At 41.4% G+C, this 21,412-nt stretch overlaps 1 protein-coding gene across 4 annotated transcripts in view; it reads left to right on the top strand.

Annotated features, from left to right (window-relative positions):
• The first annotated feature begins 670 nt into the window (after window positions 1–670).
• USP34 (ubiquitin specific peptidase 34) overlaps window positions 671–21,412 on the top strand; it is a 240,584-nt gene continuing 219,842 nt past the window's right edge. For all 4 annotated transcript variants that reach the window (XR_003513389.1, XM_027555584.1, XM_027555581.1 and 1 more), the window contains exon 1: window positions 671–841. Coding sequence is in view for 3 of the 4 variants with exons in the window: in XM_027555584.1 (XP_027411385.1) it covers window positions 799–841 (43 nt within the window). In the remaining variant the exon portion in view is untranslated. The remainder of the gene's footprint in view (window positions 842–21,412) is intronic.

The following is a 21,412-nucleotide window of genomic DNA, read 5'->3' as shown; positions in this document are numbered from 1 at the left end:
AGGACAGGGCGGCGAGAGTGACCCGACGCTTGCTGGGCCTCCGGGCCCGCGGAGCGGCCTCGCTGGGCGACGCCGCGCAACCGCGACGCGCTCGGAGCTCCGCCATCTTCTCCAACTCACCCGGACTCCCCCCGCGGCCGCGCTGGCTTCGCGCTTCCCTTCCGGCCGCTGACAGAGATCCGGGCTGGGCGGGGTGGGCGAGCGCGCGGAGGGGGTGGACCGAGGGCGGGGAGGCCCGACGGAAGAGGAAAGGGAGGGCGGCGAGCCGGCCGCGGCGGGGTGTGGGGCGTGCGGCGTGAGTGCGGAGGGAGAGGTGGGAGGCGAAAAGAGGGAGGGAGGCGCAGGAATGAGAGCGCGAGGCCCTTCTCGTCGGCTCCCTCGCCCGGACGGAAAAAGCCGAGCGCAGCCCGAACGCTCTATTAAAATGGCGGCGGCGTCGGCGGTGGCCGCGGCGTCTGGTCGGTGAAGTGACTCTGCTGCTTCGCTCCCCACCCGCCCCCTCCCTCCCTCTCCCCTCCCCCCGTCCTCCCCCCCCCTTCCCCGCCGCCGGCGCCTCCGCGCCCCTCTGGCCTGCGCACCTCCCCTCGCCCCCCTCCTCTCCCCCGCCCGCTCCGGGGACCGCCGGCCCCCTCCCCCATTCTCCAGCTCCCCGCCCCGTCCCCGCCGCCGCCCGCCCTCGTCGCCTCCCCGCCCCGCCGGCCGGCCGGCCCCCTCCTCCGCCTCTCTCCCCTCCCCCCCGCCGATCGGGATCAGTCAGTGCGATCCGAAGCGGGGGAGGGGGGGGGCGGCGGCCGAACGATGTGCGAGAACTGCGCAGACCTGGTGGAGGTGTTAAATGAAAGTAAGTAGCCGCGGCGGCGGCCTGTCGGGGTGTAGGGTTTGGGGTCCCCCCGCCGCTCTCCGGCCTCCCCGAGCTGCTGCGGCCTGCGGGAGGCGGCGGCCGAACCGGCCGGCGTGCGGGCCTAGCGCCCCGGGAAGGTGAGCGGTGGCGCGGCCGCCGCGGCGCCTCGGGCCCAGCCCGGCCCGGTTACCTGGGCGCCCTAGAGGGGCCCGCCGCGGAGCTCTGGCCAGGCCGGGCCTGAGCGCTGTCCGCTCTCGGAAAGTTTCCTCATTACAGGTGTCAATTAACGAAGGCACTAATGATCCTTCGCACCCTTCGCCCTGACGGGAAGGTGAGGCGAGGTGGGGTCCGAGTACCAATCTCTCCTCTGCAGTCCGAACGCTTCGACCCTCCGGCCGCCCTCTTTGGTTTTCAGCGTGCGGCCGAGGCCTCTTACCTGCTAATTTTCATTAAACTCCCTGGGAGGTGGTTGGTGGTTTTCCCCTCCCTTGGGGGTGTGTAGGTGTATTAAACCTTTCTGCCTGTCCTTAAATAGCTGAAAATGAGCTGTGATAGTGATAATTGGAACCCTTATATCTATTTTTTAAAAAAATTAGTTAATGATGTCTCTTAGTGTACCAATCGTCGTTTTAATGATCAGTTCTCTTATATCAAGGAGAGCACTGTAGTACAGATACCATCCCGGGATAGTCATGGCCTGTCTCCTGGAATGAAAGGCCTTTATTTCGTATACTTTTGATTATTACAAAGCGTGTATTGCTGTTTTCTAGTTAGATTCCTTTAATTTATTTTACTCCTGACTCTTGTAAGATGGTATCTTAGCTTAAAGAAGCAAGGCATGTTGCAAGTTAACTATTTCTGGGCCCCAAGGCCTAGTTGGGCGAGGTGAATTAGATAAAAGATTAATTTACAAAAAGTTGAAGGTTGAGAAAATGTTCATTTACGAACGGCTTTTATGGATTTTGGATTTGTATTTTGTGTGTGGTATTTCGAAAGCCTGCCAAACTGTTTACTTTCTAATATTCTTTAAAACAACTTGATTATAAAATATATCGTCTAGTTTGTGTTTGAGTTTAATGAGCAAAGGCCATAATAAAAGTGGAAGGGTTCTAGTTTACTTTCACTTCTGTTTTCTTCCTGACAGGTGGAAGCAGGCTTTTGCACAAATTCAAACTATACTTTCCAGTATGTTTCATTCTAAATTTTCTTGGAATTTTAAGATTATTTGTATATATATAAATTTTATAATTGAAGGATAACTGGTTTATAGAATTTTGTGGTTTTCTCTCATACATCAACAAGAATCAGCCACAGGTACACCTTTGAGGTTATTTGTATATATTTTAAGATACTGTTATTTTTGGTGTAGGTGGTTTATGATACGATAAACTTAAGTCCTTAGTACTTATTTTAGTGAACTGTATTTTATATATCTCAGATGCAAGTTGTGGGATTATGGCTTGATTATTTTGAAATTGGAAAGGATAGCTTTGTTATTTTATATATTAGAAGAATGTACTTTTTAAATATTTTATTGAAGGATAATTGCTTTACAGAATTTTGTTGTAAGAGCCTGCTTTTAATAGTTATGTTTAAAAATTAAAAACTTCAGACATGCTATCTAGAGAAACTAAAGTTTGTTAATCCTTATCTTTTGAAAAGACATAATGAAAGAACCCTTAGAATTTAGCACTTGGGGAAACCCTTAGAATTTAGCACTCAAAAATGCAGTTGATTTATGGAGAGTTAGAAACTTGTCTTTTGTTACCTTTAATTAAATATGGTTAGTTGAGCCAGTTTCACAAAACCTGGCAGTGCAGGCCCTCTAAAACTTCAGTTTAAGAATTTGACTTTTAAACACTAATCTGACAAAGAAGCTTCCTTTAAAAAAAAAAAGTTACTTCAGCAATTTCATCTGTTGGTATACCAGGCTTTGACACGTTGCTTCCCCCGTTCCTCCTCTTGGTTGTTGTACAATTGTTTTCATTTTTCCTTTGTTTAGTTACTGTACCTCAAACATAAGATGCTTAAGTTTCCTGAGAGCAGAGGGTATTAACTATATCTCATTATAGTACCATTTATCCATGACTGGGTTGGAGCATGATGGTTGGAACTTGATAAAACTTGTAATTAAAGTAAGTTATAAGGCTTTCTTGTAATCTCATTCACAATAATTGTACATGAAATCTTTTTTTATCCACCATACAGTTGTGCAAAGATGAACATCAATTCATCCTAGATTAGAAATGCAGTTAAAGCCCCCAAATACTGTGTCTATCTTTCTCTATAACTCCCTGAACAGTTTAACCAAAAGGAGAAATAAAATTAGTGTATTTTTTAGGTGGTGTGTTGGGAAGATAGAATTTAAATAAACTAAAAACTTGAGACCTGGGTTCAATCCCTGGGTCAGGAAGATCCTCTGTAGAAGGAAATGGCAACCCACTTCAGTACTCATGCCTAGAAAATTGATGGAGAAGCCTGGTGGGCTACAGTTGATGGGGTTGCAAAGAGTTGGACACGACTGAGCGACTTCACTCTCACTCTCTTTCTGCTTCTTGTTAAATTTGCAAACACTGATCAAACTTCAGTCTGTCTGGACACACTAGTAAATGCATAATGTAAAAATTTCGTGTTTTAGGTGAACAGGTAGACATGATGTGGACAGTAGAGCTTTATATCTGATATACTTAGAGTTTTGATAAGGTTAAGGACTTGCAGTGAAGTGTTTATTTTAAAAATAACAAAATGTAGTGTAGTTAAAAATAGATGACAAAATATAATAGTTTCCTTTTGTCATCAGTTTTTGATGAGAATATTGATGTTAGTTATGCTGAGAATCTAAACCTCTCACCATAGAAATATGTACAGGATACAGACAGTATACAGACAGAATTTTGTAGGTTAAGGGTCCACTAAAGTAATGTCTGTGGAAGCAGGCTTAGGACTTGGTAATAAGGACCACGTCATTCTCTTTTTTTAGTATAGTCTTGACAGATATCCTGAAACTTAAAATTAGTTTTCAAAATAACATTTGGCTTTAGTGTTAGAATAACCACTTTGAGCAATACTAACATATTTGAGTTTTCATATGCTTTCCATTGCTTTGTTTTTAATAAGGAAGATGTTTTAAAAGTTTGGAATGTGTTGAGTGAATTTTGCTCCTGTCAGTTTGGGGAGTTTCATTCAGTTTAGGAAATAATTTTAAGTTTATATTCCTTTACTTGTTGAGTTTGTGTATTTGCTGCTTTTATAGCTACTTTTTTGAACTAGGTTACTAAATCTAAAACATTTGTGGATGTTGATGAGAAGTTATGCTTTGGGCCATTAGCATGTAGCTAGCTTAACTAGTTAATTGAAGTCACTGCCTTGGTGAAGTAAATTTCTCTATAGCAGAGTGAAAATGATTTTAAGTGTACAGCCATCTTTTGAATCATTTGTTTGTTGTGGATTTTACTCTGTATGTGTTTAGTGAATTACACTTTGCCAGATGTTTTAAACGGGCAATTCATTTGTCTTTCCTAGCTGCCCTTTGTGATAGGCAGGAGCAGGTATTGGTATCGCAGGTTTTTTTTTTGGCTTTGCCATGTGGCTTTCAGGATCTTAGTTTCCTGACCAGGAATGGAACCAAGGCTCACTACAGTGAAAGCATGGAGTCCTAACTACTGGACCACCAGGAAACTCTAGTATCTCAGTTTTAAAGGTGAAAAAGTTGAACCTCAGAAAGACTAACTGATTGGCTGGAGATCACCTGTCACCTGCTTAGTAGTCTTATCTAAGTTAGAACTCGGGCCACACTGATACCAGTATTGGCAGAATAATTGTTTGCATTTTTATTTTCTTAATGGGCTTCTCTGATAGCTCAGTTGGTAAAGAATCCACCTGCAACGCAGGAGACCCTGGTTCGATCCCTGGGATGGAAAGATCCACTGGAGAAGGGATAGGCTATTCATTCCAGTATTCTTGGGCTTCCCTGGTGGCTCAGCTGGTAAAGAATCCGCCCTCAATGCGGAAGACCTGGGTTTGATCTCTGGGTTGGGAAGATCCCCTGGGGAAGGGAAAGGCTACCCACTCCAGAATTCTGGCCTGGAGAATGCCATAGACTGTATAGTCCATGGGGTCACAAAGAGTATAAGGCTAAGTGATTGGCTGAAGATCACCTGTCACCTGCTTAGTAGCCTTATCTAAGCTAGAACTCAGGATACTCTGATGTCAGTATTTGCAGAATAATTGTTTGCATTTTTATTTTTAAAGAATATTGAGCCATTTGTGTTGGGAACTTAATCAGTTCTTTGAGGTAGGTACCTTATCATCCCTTTTTAGATAAGAGAACCAAGGATTAGAGTCACTAGACTTTATTTGGTGGAGTCAGGATTTGTAGAGGACTTAATCTCAGGTTGGGCTAAAAGCTCATGCTCTTACAGTTAGGCTATGCTGTATAAACTTTATGATGATCTATTCAAATGGAAGACATTATGAGTACACTGATGGCAAAATAAAAAATTACTAAATTTTTAAGTGTTTTCACAAGTTTGGGCTTGATTCTGTACTCACTGTAAAAAGAATTTATAAGTGGTGGTAAATGTAGCCGAATGGTAGTCTGTCTTAATATATCTTAATATTTATCAGCAATGACCTCTTTAATAAACCTCATGTTTCTAGGGTTTTAAAAATATAAGTATATAGGCATGAAATAATCATTAGTAATGTAACATTTTTTGGTAGACATTTAATTCTAAAACTTGAATTGATTGGAAATTTGATTTTATTGCAATATAGTACCAAATTACTAAATTTTTTATTTCAATAAATCTTGCTAAGATTATATTCTCTTAAAATAGTTACTGTTTGAAATATTATTTTTCAAAAATAGTAGAGTTTCAACTCATATATCTTTATAAAGTAACTTATAAATCACAAAGCACTAGTAGATTATTACTAGCCAACTATCTTTATTGTCAGTGATAACTTGATATTTAGCACTGTATTTATGAAATGTTAATATTTTTAATGTTAAATAATGATAGTATCTATATATCTACAAGTGTTTATGTGTAGGTTGAATGTGTATTAATGAGAATTTTTATTTTTTTCAGAAAGTGTGGAACTTTTCAGTAATGACCAAGGTGTGATAGACTGTTGCCAAATGGGCTCTGCTATCTTTCTCTTTTTCACTTACTCTTATTTTTCCTGACTGCAGCTTGCAGGGACTTCCCCTGGCAGTCCAGTGGTTAAGCTCCATGCTTGCTACTGCAGGGTTGTGGGTTACTTTCCTGGTGGGGGAGCTAAGATGCCATGGCGTGTCCCCTTCCTCCCCAAAGCCCCCCCAAACTATTCAGGTTTGAGTCACCCATAATCTTACTATCCAATGATGATTTCTGGTAATGCTTTGAAGTATTTTTACATCATATTTTTTAGGTACATATTTACACTTTTTTTTTTCTGACTGCACCACTTGGTTTGTGGACTCTTAATTCCCCTGCCAAGAATTGAACCAGAGCCCTCAGCAGTGACTGGACCTCAGCCACTGGACCACCAGGGGGTTCCCAGCAGTTTTAAAATTGAGAATGAGATATATATATATATGTATATATTTAGTAGCTTTTTTCACCTAAGATTGTTTGATCATTTCCCTTAACTTTTTTAAAACATTTTTTTGTCTGTATGATGTTCTATTTTGTATGCAATTTAATTTTTCCTCATGGTATTCTTGTTTTCAGTTCTTCAGTATTATAAATAAAGCTGCAAATGAACATCCTTGCATATGAATCTTTTAATCACTGGGTTTTAAAAAATAGATTCTTAGAAGTGGTTAAAAATACAGACTTTTAGAAGTGGTTTTAAAAATGTAAACTTCTTTGTTTTATATTGTCTAACTGCTTTCCAGAGAGGATATACTGATTTCTATTCTTTTAGTAGTGTTTTTGCAACTTGAGCACTTACTTTTGCTGAATATTTCAGCAAAAAATGTGATAAGCAGTTTTAAACACTCATTTTTATTGGCTGTTTGCATTTCTTATTTAATGTGTTGGTGGTGTTCTTTTCCTACTCTTTAGGTTTTAATGTTTTGTATTATAAGAGCTGTTCATTTACTAAGTCTATCAATGCTAGGTTTAATTTATCATGTACTTCGCCCCCTTTTTTGTGTGCTTTTTCACTTTATTTTTAATGATGTGCTCAGTTGCTCCTCAGTCATGTCCAACTCTTTGCCACCCGTTGTAGCCCACCAGGCTCCTCTGTCCATGGGATTTCCCAGGCAAGAATACTGGAATGGATTGCTGTTTCCTCCTCCAGGGGATATTCCTGACCCAGGGATTGAAACCGCATCTCCTGTGTCTCCTTCATTGCAAGCAGATTCTTTACCCACTGAGCTACATTGAGAGCTCCATCACAGCACAGTTTGGCCCAAACTCATGTTTCTAGCCTCAATTCTCGCTTTTTTCTGTGAGGCTTTCTTAAAACTTATTCCAGTCTCTCTCAAAATGACAACATACACCTTTCGTTTAGAATATGTACTTAAGTTACAGCCCACTCCCCACCTTTTTTTAAAAAACAAGAGCTTTCCTTGCTGGATGCTGAATTCCTTAAAGTCAGGGACCATGTTTTGTTTCTTTTCTTAGTACTAATAGGGCTTCCCTGGTGTCTCAGACAGTTGAGAATCTGCCTGCAATGCAGGAGACCCCAGTTCAGTCCCTGGGTTGGGAAGATCCTCTGGAGTAGGGAATGGTAATCCACTCTAGTATTCTTGCCTGGAATATCGCATGGACAGAGGAGCCTGGTGGGCTACAGTCCATGGGGTCGCAAAGAGTCAAACATAACTGAGTGACCACCATACATATTAGTAATAATATAGTGCCCTGTAGAGAGTAGGTGCTTAGTGAACATTTTAGTTAATGGAAAGTTCTTGAAGAATATGATTGCCTAGGTAAACCAGAGTGTTCTTGGGCCTCTTGTGAGTAGTGATGTAATTATGAGAGTTTGTGGATGAAATATACAGATTGTATCACATATGTTAGGTACTTATACAAAATATCCACACCAAGCTGCTACATTCTAAATAGGTAATGCAAAAAGACTATATATTTTTTTCTATGTAGATGGTGAGATTTGAATCTGGGTTGAACATGTACTAAATTACATTTATTTAAAACTTTATATACTAGGAAAATAATTGGACTTTTAACTTAAATGTGATTAACACTTGTTAATGTTATTTTTCTTTAAAATTCTATAGAAATTAAAAAGTCTCCAAATGTAGGTTACTCAGTTAATTGGGATTTGATGTAGTTTACACCTGGCCTCCTCTTGCGCTTTTTTTTTTAAACTGGTAGAGACAGCTTTCTCCTGTCCTGGCTATAACCTCTTCTATAGAGAGACCTTATCTAGCTTACATCCCCTGAAAGGCCCTTCTCTTTAGCCATCGCTGATTGGACTCCAGATAGACTCCCGACCTGGTGGATTGGTGGGACCAGTGTCCATGAATCAGATATTTCCTGTCAGAATGTTTCAACTAAAGAACCAGGTAGCTGTGAGTAGCCAAACTAGAATTAGTGCTTTGGCTAGCTCACGTGAAGGAGCAGCAACATTGAGCAAGTGGAGGCAGCTATTTACAGAAGAGAATTGGGGCAAATTGTGAAAACAGTTGATATGGAAGCTCTATAAAGAGACAGAAGTTAATATCCTGATGGCTTTCTTCCTTTATTATACATATACACACACACATATACACATATATATATTTACACATACATCACATCAGATCAGATCAGTCGCTCAGTCATGTCCGACTCTTTGCGACCCCATGAATTGCAGTACGCCAGGCCTCCCTTCCATCACCAACTCCTGGAGTTCACTCAGACTCACATCCATCGAGTCAGTGATGCCATCCAGCCATCTCATCCTCTGTCGTCCCCTTCTCCTCCTGCCCCCAATCCCTCCCAGCATCAGAGTCTTTTCCAATGAGTCAACTCTTCCCATGAGGTGGCCAAAGTACTGGAGTTTCAGCTTTAGCATCAGTCCTTCCAAAGAAATCCCAGGGCTGATCTCCTTCAGAATGGACTGGTTGGATCTCCTTGCAGTCCAAGGGACTCTGAAGAGTCTTCTCCAACACCACAGTTTAAAAGCATCAATTCTTCGGCGCTCAGCCTTCTTCACAGTCCAACTCTCACATCCATACATGACCACAGGAAAAACCATAGGCTTGACTAGACGAACCTTTGTTGGCAAAGTAATGTCTCTGCTTTTGAATATGCTATCTAGGTTGGTCATAACTTTCCTTCCAAGGAGTAAGCCTCTTAATTTCATGGCTGCAATCACCATCTGCAGTGATTTTGGAGCCCCCCAAAATAAATTCTGACACTGTTTCCACTGTTTCCCCATCTATTTCCCATGAAGTGATGGAACCGGATGCCATGATCTTCGTTTTCTGAATGTTGAGCTTTAAGCCAACTTTCTCACTCTCCACTTTCACTTTCATTAAGAGGCTTTTTAGTTCCTCTTCACTTTCTGCCATAAGGGTGGTGTCATCTGCATATCTGAGGTTATTGGTATTTCTCCCGGCAATCTTGATTCCAGCTTGTGTTTCTTCCAGTCCAGCGTTTCTCATGATGTACTCTGCATATAAGTTAAATAAGCAGGGTGACAATATACAGCCTTGACGTACTCCTTTTCCTATTTGGAACCAGTCTGTTGTTCCATGTCCAGTTCTAACTGTTGCTTCCTGACCTGCATATCGGTTTCTCAAGAGGCAGGTCAGGTGGTCTGGTATTCCCATCTCTTTCAGAATTTTCCACAGTTTATTGTGATCCACACAGTCAAAGGCTTTGGCATAGTCAATAAAGCAGAAATAGATGTTTTTCTGGAACTCTCTTGCTTTTTCCATGATCCAGCGGATGTTGGCAATTTGATCTCTGGTTCCTCTGCCTTTTCTAAAACCAGCTTGAACATCAGGAAGTTCACGATTCACGTATTGCTGAAGCCTGACTTGGAGAATTTTGAGCATTACTTTACTAGCGTGTGAGATGAGTGCATTTGTGCAGTAGTTTGAGCATTCTTTGGCATTGCCTTTCTTTGGGATTGGAATGAAAACTGACCTTTTCCAGTCCTGTGGCCACTGCTGAGTTTTCCAAATTTGCTGGCATATTGAGTGCAGCACTTTCACAGCATCATCTTTCAGGATTTGGAATAGCTTAACTATATATATATATATATATATTTTTTTTTTTTTTTTTTTTTTTTTCTTTTTTTTGGCTGTGCTGAGTCTTAGCTTTGGCATGTGGGATCTTTAGTTGCGGCATGTAGGCTCTAGTTCCCCAACCAGGGATTGAATCTGGAGCCCCTGTATTGGGAGCATGGTGTCTTAGCCACTGTACCACCAGTGAAGCCCCCGTTCCTGCCACCCTCTTCCCCAGATGTGCCTTTCTAATACTGAAGCCAGAGCTCCTTTTTAGCTGTCTCCTCTGTACATGCCTTTTGAGTTAAAGTGCAACCAAAAGAGTTTTGATGCCAGTATTGCCGCATGAGGAGCTCTCCAATATTGGAGATTAGGTATAATCTTTACCTGTGAGTGCTTCATTATAGTCTGGTTTATTTTCTTGGAACATGTTGAGCAAAGTGTCATCTGTAGTGTTTGGTGGCAGGAAAACATTTAGGAACCCGTGTTGTTACTTACTTATCTCTCTACCAGCCTGCTTAGTCTTTGAAGAAAATGAAAGTAGCTTTGTTGCTTTTCTTTCTAAAAAGGATACCTGCTTTTTAGAAAAAACCCAAATAGTGCAGAATATAAAGAAGAAAATTGGGATAACCTGAAACTCTGCTTTCATGTAAGAAATCATATTTTAGTAAACATCTCTTAAGTCATTCTTTTTCTCTTTCCTCAGATACACTGTTTTATGTAGACAAACTAATTATATGTTACTCTGTTTTATTGATACTAAGGAGTTCCTTTGGTGTTCATCTGTACTTACATTGTCCTTTTTTATGGCTTTAGCGTAGTATTCCATTGTTTGATCATACACTAACTTAACCAGTCCTCTCTTGATGTGCATTTGGGTTGTTACATGACTTTGGAATTGTCTAATTATCACCTTAAATGTAGTCTCTCAAATCAGATTGCTGAGTAGCTCATAGAGTATATCTGGAAGGAAATCTGGCAATATGATGAAACTTTATTTTTTAAAAGTATTTATTTAGATAAAACTTTTAAAATTATCCTTACACTGTTAGAGCTCATGAGTGTAAAGGCTTCATAGTCTTTGAAGTGTTTATTCTGACTCTGCGGTTTGTGGGCTGTTTTAGCAGTGTATTGGTTCTAAATCACCACAAGACAAAATTGGAAGGGACTTTTTACTCTGGGTAACTTTGCTGCTAGACTTGTGAACTTTATTCTGATTATTGAGAAAGGCTCAGTAACCAGTGATGAAAGTAGGAGTTTAAGAGCAGTAGTAAGAGCACTGCTGCTGCTAAGTCGCTTCAGTCGTGTCCGACTCTGTGCGACCCCATAGGCGGCACAGCCCACCAGGCTCCGCCGTACCTGGGATTCTCCAGGCAAGAACACTGGAGTGGGTTGCCATTTCCTTCTCCAGTGGATGAAAGTGAAAAGTGAAAGTGAAGTCGCTTAGTCGTGTCCGACTCTTAGCGACCCCATGGACTGCAGCCTACCAGGCTCCTCCGTCCATGGGATTCTCCAGGCAAGAGTACTGGAGTGGGTTCCCATTGCCTTCTCTGAGTAAGAGCACTAACTTAGAATAAATTGAAACTTAAGAAAATACTTAAGACAGTAGAGGTTTTGTATTGTGTTCAAAGTAAGATAAATAAGGGGACAGTGGACCCACTGCTTGGTAGAGTGGTATAATAGAGGGTGGTGGTCAGCAGAATGTTCTTTTACTCTAATACTTTGTTTCCATTTTCCCTTCTAAGAGGAATCCCCTAACAGTAAGGATAAATCATATATTAAGAGGGAATCTAACCTCTAGATTGGTAAGGAATGATGAGAACTCTCTTAGAGTGTTAAGAGAAAAAATTTTCAAGAATGGTACATTCCTTTCAGTGAAAGAGATAAAGCTGTGGTTCTGTGTGATTATTCACCTTTAGCTTATTAAGTTTCAAGAAGAGCAGAAATTGGCAAGTATTATCTTTGGTTATTCCTCCCACCACCTCCTCATTTTGGGAACTGTGAGAGAAACTTGCCACTATTAAATAATCACTCACTAAAGAGTGAACAGATAGTAAAAAAAAAAAATTATGTGATACTAGTAATTTATGTTAAACCTGTCATATTTTGATTATATCAAGTCACATAGAATCTGAAGCTATCCTTGTAAAAAAGGTGAGGTTTTTTTGTTTTTGTTTTTTTTTTAGTTGACTTGGAGAGACATCACTGGTGGCAAGCCATAGGGTCTTATCCTTAATTTGTTTCTTCTTCAAGATTTTCAGTAATGATCCTTAATTTATGAACTGTTCTTGGAGTAGCATTGCTCCTTTTTCAGTGGAGTGAAGGTGACTTTGGAATCTCCTTTGTTTCAAAATAAAAAACTCATTTTGTTCTATTTTGTAAATTGGAGTTAAATTAAGATTTTGGGAGGAGAAAGGGGGATAGTAGCTGCTTTATAAATAAGCCTGAAAACCATTAACAATATTGGTGCTCAAACTCCAAGTATAATGGGTAGTACAGTGCTTATGAGTTGGAATAGGTTGTGTTGAATTGTATATAACACAATGACAATCTACTTGTGAAGCTATTTGAATATTGTGTAATTTCACATATCTTCATCAGTTCAGTTCAGTCGCTCAGTCGTGTCTGACTCTTTGCGACCTCATGAATCACAGCACGCCAGGCCTCCCTGTCCATCACCAACTCCTGGAGTTCACTCAAACTCACGTCCATCAAGTTGGTGATGCCATCTTCATGGCATCTCATAAAAATCAGGAGAAATAGAATGATTTGGCCAAGTTTACACAGCTAATAAGTAGCAGAGCTAGGACTGGAATTTAGTTTTTATTCTTACTCGGTATACCTTTCTCTAATCATGTTTTTTTTTTAAAGGAACTTGACTGTGGGAGTTGGAAGTGAAGTGAAGTTGCTCAGTCGTGTCCAACTCTTTGCAACCCCATGGACTGTGGTCCACCAGGCTCCTCCGTCCGTGGGCTTCTCCAGGCAAGGATGCTGGAGTGGGTTGCCATTTCCTTCTCCAGGGGATCTCCCTGACCCAGGGACTGAACCCGGTCTCCCGCATTGCAGGCAGACGCTTTACTCTCTGAGCCACCAGGGAAGCCCCTGAAAACTTCTTAGAGGAACTATAGAGATTGTGCATGTGTGTGTTCAGTCATGTCTGACTTTTTTCGACTCCATGGACTGTAGTCTGCTAGGCTTCTCTGTTCTTGGAATTTTCCAGCAGGAATACTGGCATGGGTCACCATTTCTTTCTCCAGGGGATCTTTCCAACCCAGGGATCGAACCTGTGTCTTCTGCATTGGCAAGGGGATTCTTTACTACTGGTCCACCTGGGAAACTCATAGGCAGATTAATTGTGACTAAAGTGGATTAGGCAAGGTTTCAAGGAAAGTGAAGGATGAACTCATCCTTTCAGTTCAGTTCAGTCGATCAATTGTGTCCGACCCTTTGCGACCCCATGAATTGCAGCACGCCAGGCCTCCCTGTCCATCACCAACTCCCGGAGTTCACTCAGACTCACGTCCATCGAGTCAGTGATGCCATCCAGCCATCTCATCCTCTGTCGTCCCCTTCTCCTCCTGCCCCCAATCCCTCCCAGCATCAGAGTCTTTTCCAATGAGTCAACTCTTCGCATGAGGTGGCCAAAGTACTGGAGTTTCAGCTTCAGCATCATTCCTTCCAAAGAACACCCAGGGCTGATCTCCTTCAGAATGGACTGGTTGGATCTCCTTGCAGTCCAAGGGACTCTCAAGATTCTTCTCCAACACCACAGTTCAAAAGCATCAATTCTTCGGCACTCAGCTTTCTTCACAGTCCAACTCTCACATCCATACATGACCACTGGAAAAACCATAGGCTTGACTAGACGAACCTTTGTTGGCAAAGTAATGTCTCTGCTTTTGAATATGCTGTCTAGGTTGGTCGTAACTTTCCTTCCAAGGAGTAAGCGTCTTTTAATTTCATGGCTGCAGTCACCATCTGAAGTGATTTTGGAACCCCAAAGTAAAGTCTGCCACTGTTTCCCCATCTATTTCCCATTACTTTTATTTACTTGTGTAATGTCTTTTTATTTTTTATTTTTGGCTGCTCTGCCTGGCTTCCAGAATCTTAGTTCCCTATGAGGATCAGGCCTGCGCCCTCTGCAGTGAAAGTGCAGAATCCTAACCGTTGGGATTGCCAGGGAATTCTCTTCAGTGTCTTTGTTACGTAGGGTTGCACGTTCTATGGTTGTGACTGTCTTAAATTAACCAAGTTTCGCAGTGCCTACACATACTGGGATCGATCCGTATCTGTTAAAATATTTGAAAAATCTTACGATCACTGTAGGTGGTTACTGGAAGATGAGAGTAGGCTGGATGTGGTGGTTTTTCCTATTTTCTCAGTTTTGGGGGATATTTCAAAGTACTGTCAATCCTTTTATGATGTCCTGTTTTGTACCCCAGCTTCATTAAAAGGTACTTCATTGATTAAAAAAAAGAAATTTTCATTTTGTCCGTTCCCTGCCACTCCCCGTATTCCTTGATTTTAGCACCTATGGAATAAAAGTCTAAGATTGGGAATTAGTTTTTGAAGCCAAGTTAGGTCTCTGCATGGACCAGGAAGAAAACCCTATTTAGCAGAAAGAAAAAGGAATTTTTAAAAGCCAGACAAGGTGTGTGCTGTGTTCTGGTGTGGTCTACTCTTTGTTTGATTTTGTTTTTTAACTTAAACAGTGTTGTGTTAATTTCTGCTGTACAGTAAAGTGATTTAGTTATGTATGTATATACATTCTTTTTTATATTTTCTCTCCATTACGGTTTGTCACAGGATATTGAATATATTTCCCTGTGCTATACAGTAGGACCTTGCTGTTCATCCATTCTCCCTGTAATAGTTTGTGTCTGCTAACCCCAAAATCCCACTGCATCCTTCCTTCACCTCACCTTCCCCTTGGCAGCCACAGGTCTGTTCTCTCTGTGAGTCTGTTGCTGTTCTGAGGTAGGTTCATTTGTGTAATATTTTAGATTCCACATATAAATGATATATTCTGACTTACTTGACTTAGGATGATAATCTCTGTGTCCACCCATTTTGCTGCAAATGGCATTATTTCATTCTTTTTTATGGCTGAGTAGTAGACCATTGTCTATATATGCCACATCATCTTTATCTATTCATCTGTCAGTGATTATTTACAATGTTCCATGATGGAGAAGGCAATGGCACCCCACTCCAGTACTCTTGCCTGGAAAATCCCATGGACGGGGGAGCCTGGTAGGCTGCAGTCCATGGGGTCACTAAGAGTCGGACACGACTGAGCGACTTCACTTTCTCTTTTCACTTTCATGAATTGGAGAAGGAAATGGCAACCCACTCCAGTGTTCTTGCCTGGAGAATCCCAGGGACGGGGGAGCCTGGTGGACTGCCGTCTATGGGGTCACACAGAGTCGGACACGACTAAAGCAACTTAGCAGCAGCAGCAGCATGTCTTGATATTGTGAATAGTGCTGCTGTGAACATAGGGGTACATGTATCTTTTTATAGTTTTGTCCAGATATGTGCCCTAAAGTGGGATTGCTGGATCATTTGGCAGTTTTATTTTTAGTTTTTTGAGGAACCTCTATACTGTTACCCATAGTGGCTGCACCAATTTACATTTCAACAATGAAGGAGAGTTTCCTTTTTTCCTGGTGTGGTCTACTTTTAATATAAGATCCATATAATATTACAAATGATTTCTTATTTCTCTGTGGCTTGCTTTGCTCTGCTTCCTTGGTTTGGCATTTCTCATAGTAGCAGAAATGACTACTGCACACCATCTTTATACCACACTGGAAGCCACATATTTATACTATGCAAAGCAAAACAGAATGTTTTCTGAAACCTACTGTACAAGAACAAAGAAGCTACTTTTTCCAAAACCTTGCTAGCAGATGGTGCTTCATAGATCATCGGCCTTATTTCTAGAGTTCAGAGAGGATAGATTTTGGTTGACTTAAACTGATGACCCATTCCTGAAGCTGATCCCAGCAAACCTCATAAATTTGAAAAAGGTGTTTTCCCCAAAGAAATTTGGCATGTTGTGATTATACAGAAGGTGAAATGGTTTTGGGACAGCAAGGACATAGATGCCTAGTATACTGTACTATACTGAAAACTCTGTTTTTTTAACTTTTGAAAGTTTTATAATTTTATTTGACAATCAATGGTTAGGTCTCATCTACATTGACTATAAAGTTTTGGAAATGATGACAAGTACCTGAGTAACCAATGTATTTAGTTTGTTTATGGAATCTTCATCCTCATTGTGTTTTCTGGATAACCACACACAGATACAGTATGGGACAGTTCTTACTCCTTTAGCCCTTAATGCTTTGTTGAGCCCAGTGTCAATGGGCACATCTGGACATTCTGTCTTCTTAAATGGCAAATTTCTGAATCTCTTTGAGTGCCTGAGGGGCACACTTCTTGATGCTCACGCTATGGATGCACTCATGAATGTTGATGGTATATTTTCTCATCACTAACCAGAATGGTTGAATGGTCTTATTCTCGTCACCCATCTTTGTGGGAGTCATTCTGCTGGGTTCAGGTTGGAAGACTTAAAATCATTTCTTAATATTCTGTTTACTGACTTGATTTTATCTCTATATTTAACTACCTTTTTCAATATATAACATATATTGAATATTTAACATTTGTAAAGCATTTGCTGGGCTCTGTTGTTCTGTCACTAAGTCATGTCTGACTATTTGTGACCCAGTGAACTTCAGAACGCCAAGCTTCCCTGTCCTTCTGTCATCTGGAGTTTGCTCACACCCTTGTCCACTGTGAGTCACTGATGGCTATCTAACCAAACATCTCATCCTCTGCCGCCCCCTTCTCCTCTTGCTCTCAATATTTCCCAGCATCAGGGTTTTGTCTTGTGAGTTGGCTCTTTGAATCAGGCGGCCAGTGTATTAGAGCTTCAGCTTCAGCATCAATCCTTCCAATGAAAATTCACAGTTAATTTCCTTTAATATTGACTGGTTTGCTCTCCTTTCTGTCCAAGAGACCCTCAAGAGTCTTCTCCAGCACCACAGTTTAAAAGCATCAATTCTTTGGCACTTAGCCTTCTTTATGGTTCAGCTCTCACATCCAAACATGACTATTGGAAAAATCATAGCTTTGACCAGATGGACCTTTTTTGGCAAAGTAATGTCTCTGCTTTTTAATACACTGTCTAGGTTTGTTATAGCTTTTTAAATTTCGTGGCTCTGGTCACTGTCCGCAGTGATTTTGGAGCCTAAGAAAATAAAATCTGTCACTGTTGCCACTTTTCCACCATCTGTTTGCCATGAAGTGATGGGTCCAGATGCCATGATCTTAGCTTTTTTGAATGTTGAGTTTTAAGCCAGGTTTTTTAGTCTCTCTTTCACCCTTGTCAAGAGGCACTTTTCAGTTTCGCTTCACCTTCTGCCATTAGAGTGATACCATCTGCATATCTGAGGTTGCTGATATTTCTCTGGCAATCTTGATTCCAGCTTGTGATTCATCCAGCCTGGCATTTCGCATAATGTACTCTGCATATAAGTTATTAGCAGGGTGACAATATACAACCTTGGCATATACTCCTTTCCCAATTTTGAACCAGTCAATTATTCTGTGTCTGGTTTTAACAATTTCTTCTTGTCCTGCACATAGGTTTCTCAGGAGATAGGTTAAGTAGCCTGGTATTCCTGTCTCCTTAAGAATTTTCCAAAGTTCATTGTGATCCACACAGTCAAAGGCTTTAGCATTGTCAATGAAGCAGAAATAGATTGTTTATGGGGGAATTTCCTTGCATTTTCTGTGATCCAGCAGATGTTGATAATTTGATTTCTGGTTCCTCTGCCTTTTCTAAATCCAGCTTGTACATCTGAAAGTTCTCAGTTCACGTACTGTCTAAGCCTAGCTTGAAGGATACTGTGGTAGATACAGAAATACATTTAGATATATATCTTCCCTTTCACTTTTCACTTTCATGCATTGCAGAAGGAAATGGCAACCCACTCCAGTGTTCTTTCCTGGAGAATCCCAGGGATGGGGTAGCCTGGTGGGCTGCTGTCTGTGGGGTCGCACATAGTCGGACATGACTGAAGCGACTTAGCAGCACTTAGCAGCAGTTTGTATCTACCCTTAAGGAAGATTAGAGAACAATACAGTTGAGGCAGTATGATAGTTGAGTGAGCTCTATGACAGATCGGAGTTCAAGTACTGTTTCTGTCATGTATTAGGTCTCTGGCTTTGGTTAAATTCCTTAATTTCTTAGTGTCTTATTATTTACTTGAAATGAGGGTGATAACACCTAAAATGCAGGGCTTTGTGAAGATTAAATAAGATAATGCATATCAATGGTTACATAGTGTCAGTTTGTAAGAAATATACAAAAAACAATGGTGTGAGAGGAAAAGTGTTCAGTTCAGTTCAGTTCAGTCGCTTAGTCGTGTCCGACTCTTCACGACCCCATGAATCATAGCACGCCAGGCCTCCCTGTCCATCACCAACTCCCGGAGTTCACTCAGACTCACGTCCATCGAGTCAGTGATGCCATCCAGCCATCTCATCCTCTGTCGTCCCCTTCTCCTCCTGCCCCCAATCCCTCCTAGCATCAGAGTCTTTTCCAGTGAATCAACTCTTCCCATGAGGTGGCCAAAGTACTGGAGTTTCAGCTTTAGCATCATTCCCTCCAAAGAAATCCCAGGGCTGATCTCCTTCAGAATGGACTGGTTGGATCTCCTCGCAGTCCAAGGGACTCTCAAGAGTCTTTTCCAACACCACAGTTCAAAAGCATCAATTCTTCAGCGCTCAGCCTTCTTCACAGTCCAACTCTCACATCCATACATGACCACAGGAAAAACCAAAGCCTTGACTAGACGAACCTTTGTTGGCAAAGTAATGTCTCTGCTTTTGAATATGCTGCCTAGGTTGGTCATAACTTTCCTCCCAAAGAGTAAGCGTCTTTCAATTTCATGGCTGCAGTCACCATCTGCAGTGATTTTGGAGCCCCCAAAAATAAATTCTGACACTGTTTCCACTGTTTCCCCATCTATTTCCCATGAAGTGATGGAACCGGATGCCATAATCTTCGTTTTCTGAATGTTGAGCTTTAAGCCAACTTTTTCACTCTCCACTTTCACTTTCATCAAGAGGCTTTTTAGTTCCTCTTCACTTTCTGCCATAAGGGTGGTGTCATCTGCATATCTGAGGTTATTGATATTTCTCCCGGCAATCTTGATTCCAGCTTGTGTTTCTTCCAGTCCAGCATTTCTCATGATGTACTCTGCATATAAGTTAAGTAAGCAGGGTGGTAATATACAGCCTTGACGTACTCCTTTTCCTATTGGAACCAGTCTGTTGTTCCATGTCCAGTTCTAACTGTTGCTTCCTGACCTGCATATAGATTTCTCAAGAGGCAGGTCAGGTGGTCTGGTATTCCCATCTCTTTCAGAATTTTCCACAGTTTATTGTGATCTACACAGTCAAAGGCTTTGGCATAGTCAATAAAGCAGAAATAGATGTTTTTCTGGAACTCTCTTGCTTTTTCCATGATCCAGCAGATGTTGGCAATTTGATCTCTGGTTCCTCTGCCTTTTCTAAAACCAGCTTGAACATCAGGAAGTTCACGATTCACGTATTGCTGAAGCCTGGCTTGGAGAATTTTGAGCATTACTTTACTAGCTTGTGAGATGAGTGCAATTGTGCGGTAGTTTGAGCATTCTTTGGCATTGCCTTTCTTTGGGATTGGAATGAAAACTGACCTTTTCCAGTCCTGTGGCCACTGCTGAGTTTTCCAAATTTGCTGGCATATTGAGTGCAGCACTTTCACAGCATCATCTTTCAGGATTTGGAATAGCTCAACTGGAATTCCATCACCTCCACTAGCTTTGTTCCTAGTGATGCTTTCTAAGGCCCACTTGACTTCACATTCCAGGATGTCTGGCTCTAGGTGAGTGATCACACCATCATGATTATCTGGGTTGTGAAGATCTTTTTTGTATAGTTCTTCTGTGTATTCTTGCCACCTCTTCTTAATGTCTTCTGCTTCTGTTAGGTCCATACCATTTCTGTCCTTTATTGAGCCCAACTTTGCATGAAATGTTCCTTTGGTATCTTGATTTTCTTGAAGAGATCTCTAGTCTTTTCCATTCTGTTGTTTTCCTCTATTTCTTTGCATTGATGGCTGAAGAAGGCTTTCTTATCTCTTCTTGCTATTCTTTGGAACTCTGAATTCAGATGCTTATATCTTTCCTTTTCTCCTTTGCTTTTTGCTTCTTTTCACAGCTATTTGTAAGGCCTCCCCCAGACAGCCATTTTGCTTTTTTGCATTTCTTTTCCATGGGGATGGTCTTGATCCCTGTCTCCTGTACAATGTCACGAACCTCCGTCCATAGTTCATCAGGCACTCTATCTATCAGATCTAGTCCCTTAAATCTATTTCTCACTTCCACTGTATAATCATAAGGGATTTGATTTAGGTCATACCTGAATGGTCTAGTGGTTTTCTCTACTTTTTTCAATTTAAGTCTGAATTTGGTAATAAGGAGTTCATGATCTGAGCCACTGTCAGCTTCTGGTCTTGTTTCTGTTGACTATATAGAACTTCTCCATCTTTGGCTGCAAAGAATATAATCAGTCTGATTTCGGTGTTGACCATCTGGTGATGTCCATGTGTAGAGTCTTCTCTTGTGTTGTTGGAAGAGGGTATTTGCTATGACCAGTGCATTTTCTTGGCAAAACTCCATTAGTCTTTGCCCTGCTTCATTCCGTATTCCAAGGCCAAATTTGCCTGTTACTCCAGGTGTTTTCTTGACTTCCTACTTTTGCATTCCAGTCCCCTACAATGAAAAGGACATCTTTTTTGGGTGTTAGTTCTAAAAGGTCTTGTAGGTCTTCATAGAACCATTGAACTTTAGCTTCTTCAACATTACTGGTTGGGGCATAGACTTGGATTACTGTGATATTGAATGGTTTGCCTTGGAAAGGAACGGAGATCATTCTTTCGTTTTTGAGATTGCATCCAAGTACTGCATTACGGACTCTTTTGTTGACCATGATGGCTACTCCATTTCTTCTGAGGGATTCCTGCCCTCAGTAGTAGATATAATGGTCATCTGAGGTAAATTCACCCATTCCAGTCCATTTGAGTTCGCTGATTCCTAGAATGTCGACATTCACTCTTGCCATCTCTTGTTTGACCACTTCCAATTTGCTTTGATTCATGGACCTGACATTCCAGGTTCCTATGCAATATTGCTCTTTACAGCATCGGACCTTGCTTGTATCACCAGTCACATCCACAGCTGGGTATTGTTTATGCTTTGGCTCCATCCCTTCATTCTTTCTGGAGTTATTTCTCTACTGATCTCCAGTAGCATATTGGGCGCCTACTGACCTGGGGAGTT

Source organism: Bos indicus x Bos taurus, chromosome 11 (genome assembly GCF_003369695.1).
Source record: "Bos indicus x Bos taurus breed Angus x Brahman F1 hybrid chromosome 11, Bos_hybrid_MaternalHap_v2.0, whole genome shotgun sequence".
Lineage (NCBI taxonomy): Eukaryota > Metazoa > Chordata > Mammalia > Artiodactyla > Bovidae > Bos > Bos indicus x Bos taurus.
This window is presented reverse-complemented; position numbering and strand designations above follow the sequence as displayed.